The sequence below is a fragment of the Eimeria mitis genome, genomic scaffold (assembly GCF_000499745.2).
Source record: "Eimeria mitis Houghton genomic scaffold, Emh_scaff2428, whole genome shotgun sequence".
NCBI classification, from domain to species: Eukaryota; Apicomplexa; class Conoidasida; order Eucoccidiorida; family Eimeriidae; genus Eimeria; species Eimeria mitis.
Genome location: NW_013570765.1, coordinates 2,172 through 3,345, shown reverse-complemented (window position 1 = coordinate 3,345; position 1,174 = coordinate 2,172). Strand labels below are relative to the sequence as shown.

Sequence of the window (1,174 nt, the reverse complement as noted above, 5' to 3'; positions counted from 1 at the left end):
GAGGAGAGAATGTATGAGCCGGAATGATGGCTGTATGTTTGTCTGCTTTATATATAGGTTGCAGCACACGAGGAGAAACAACTCCTGTTGCTGCTGCTGGTGTTGCTGCTGCTGCTGCTGCTGCTGCTGCTGCTGCTGCTGCTGCTGCTGCTCCTGGCGAACATGATGATGGGTCATCCGTTACTACTACTGCAGCAGGAGCTGCGGATATACTACCGGCACCTGCTGCTGCTGCTGCTGCTGCTGCTGCTGCTGCTGCTGCAGCAGCAGAAGGGGGAGGAGACGGCAGAGGAGGAGACACCTGCTGCACACAAGTGGTGTGTAAGACAGGCGTTCTTCTGCTGCTCTCTCCTGCTGCTGCTGCTGCTGCTGCTGCTGCTGCTGCTGCTGCTGCTGGGTCGGGGACAGAAGAAACAACTGCAGCACGAGCAGCAGAGTTTATTTCCCTCATTTCTGCGTCGAGCTGCAAGGAGACAGGTGGGAGAGACATCGTCGGCTGTCTCCGCAGCAGCAGCTGCTGCTGCGGTTGCTGCTGCAGCTGCTGCTGCTGCTGCAGCAGCAGCTGCTGCTGCTGCGGATGCGGCGTCTCCTCAACAGCAACAGCCCCAAACGGGCATATACCGGTAACAGCAGGGCATGCAACATCTGCATGCATCATACCATCACCACCTGCTGCTGCTGCTGCTGCTGCTGCTGCTGCTGCTGCTGCTGCTGCTGCGTCTGGTGCTGCTGCTGCACTCACTACACCCAGGGGCGGGGGCTGCTGCAGCAGCAGCGGATCGCTCGTCAGCACGGGGCCCTCACACACTGCTTCTGTTGTCACCTGCACCTGCAGCAGCACCAGCAGCAGCAGCAGCACCAGCAGCAGCAGCAGCAGCAGCAGCAGGAGCCGGAACAGCAGCAGGAGACGGATGATAGGTGAATATAAAAAGGAAAAAACGGCAGCAACAACAGCAGCAGCAACACCATCAGCACCACAACCACCACCACCACCACCACCAGCACCAGCACCAGCAGCAGCATCAGCAGCAGCAGCAGCAGCAGCACCACCACCACCACCAGCAGCATCAGCAGCACCAGCATCAGCAGCAGCAGCAGCAGCACCACCACCACCACCACCAGCAGCATCAGCAGCAGCAGCAGCACCACCACCACCACCACCAGCACCAGCACC

At 59.9% G+C, this 1,174-nt stretch overlaps 1 protein-coding gene across 1 annotated transcript in view; it reads right to left on the bottom strand.

Moving 5' to 3' along the window:
- Nucleotides 1–1,174, bottom strand: part of EMH_0053690 (uncharacterized protein) — a gene marked incomplete at both ends in the record, with an annotated part of 6,009 nt that overhangs the window by 4,274 nt on the left and 561 nt on the right. Inside the window, one exon of the mRNA XM_013497031.1 lies at nucleotides 70–829. Within this exon, the coding sequence (XP_013352485.1) occupies nucleotides 70–829 (760 nt within the window). The remainder of the gene's footprint in view (nucleotides 1–69; nucleotides 830–1,174) is intronic.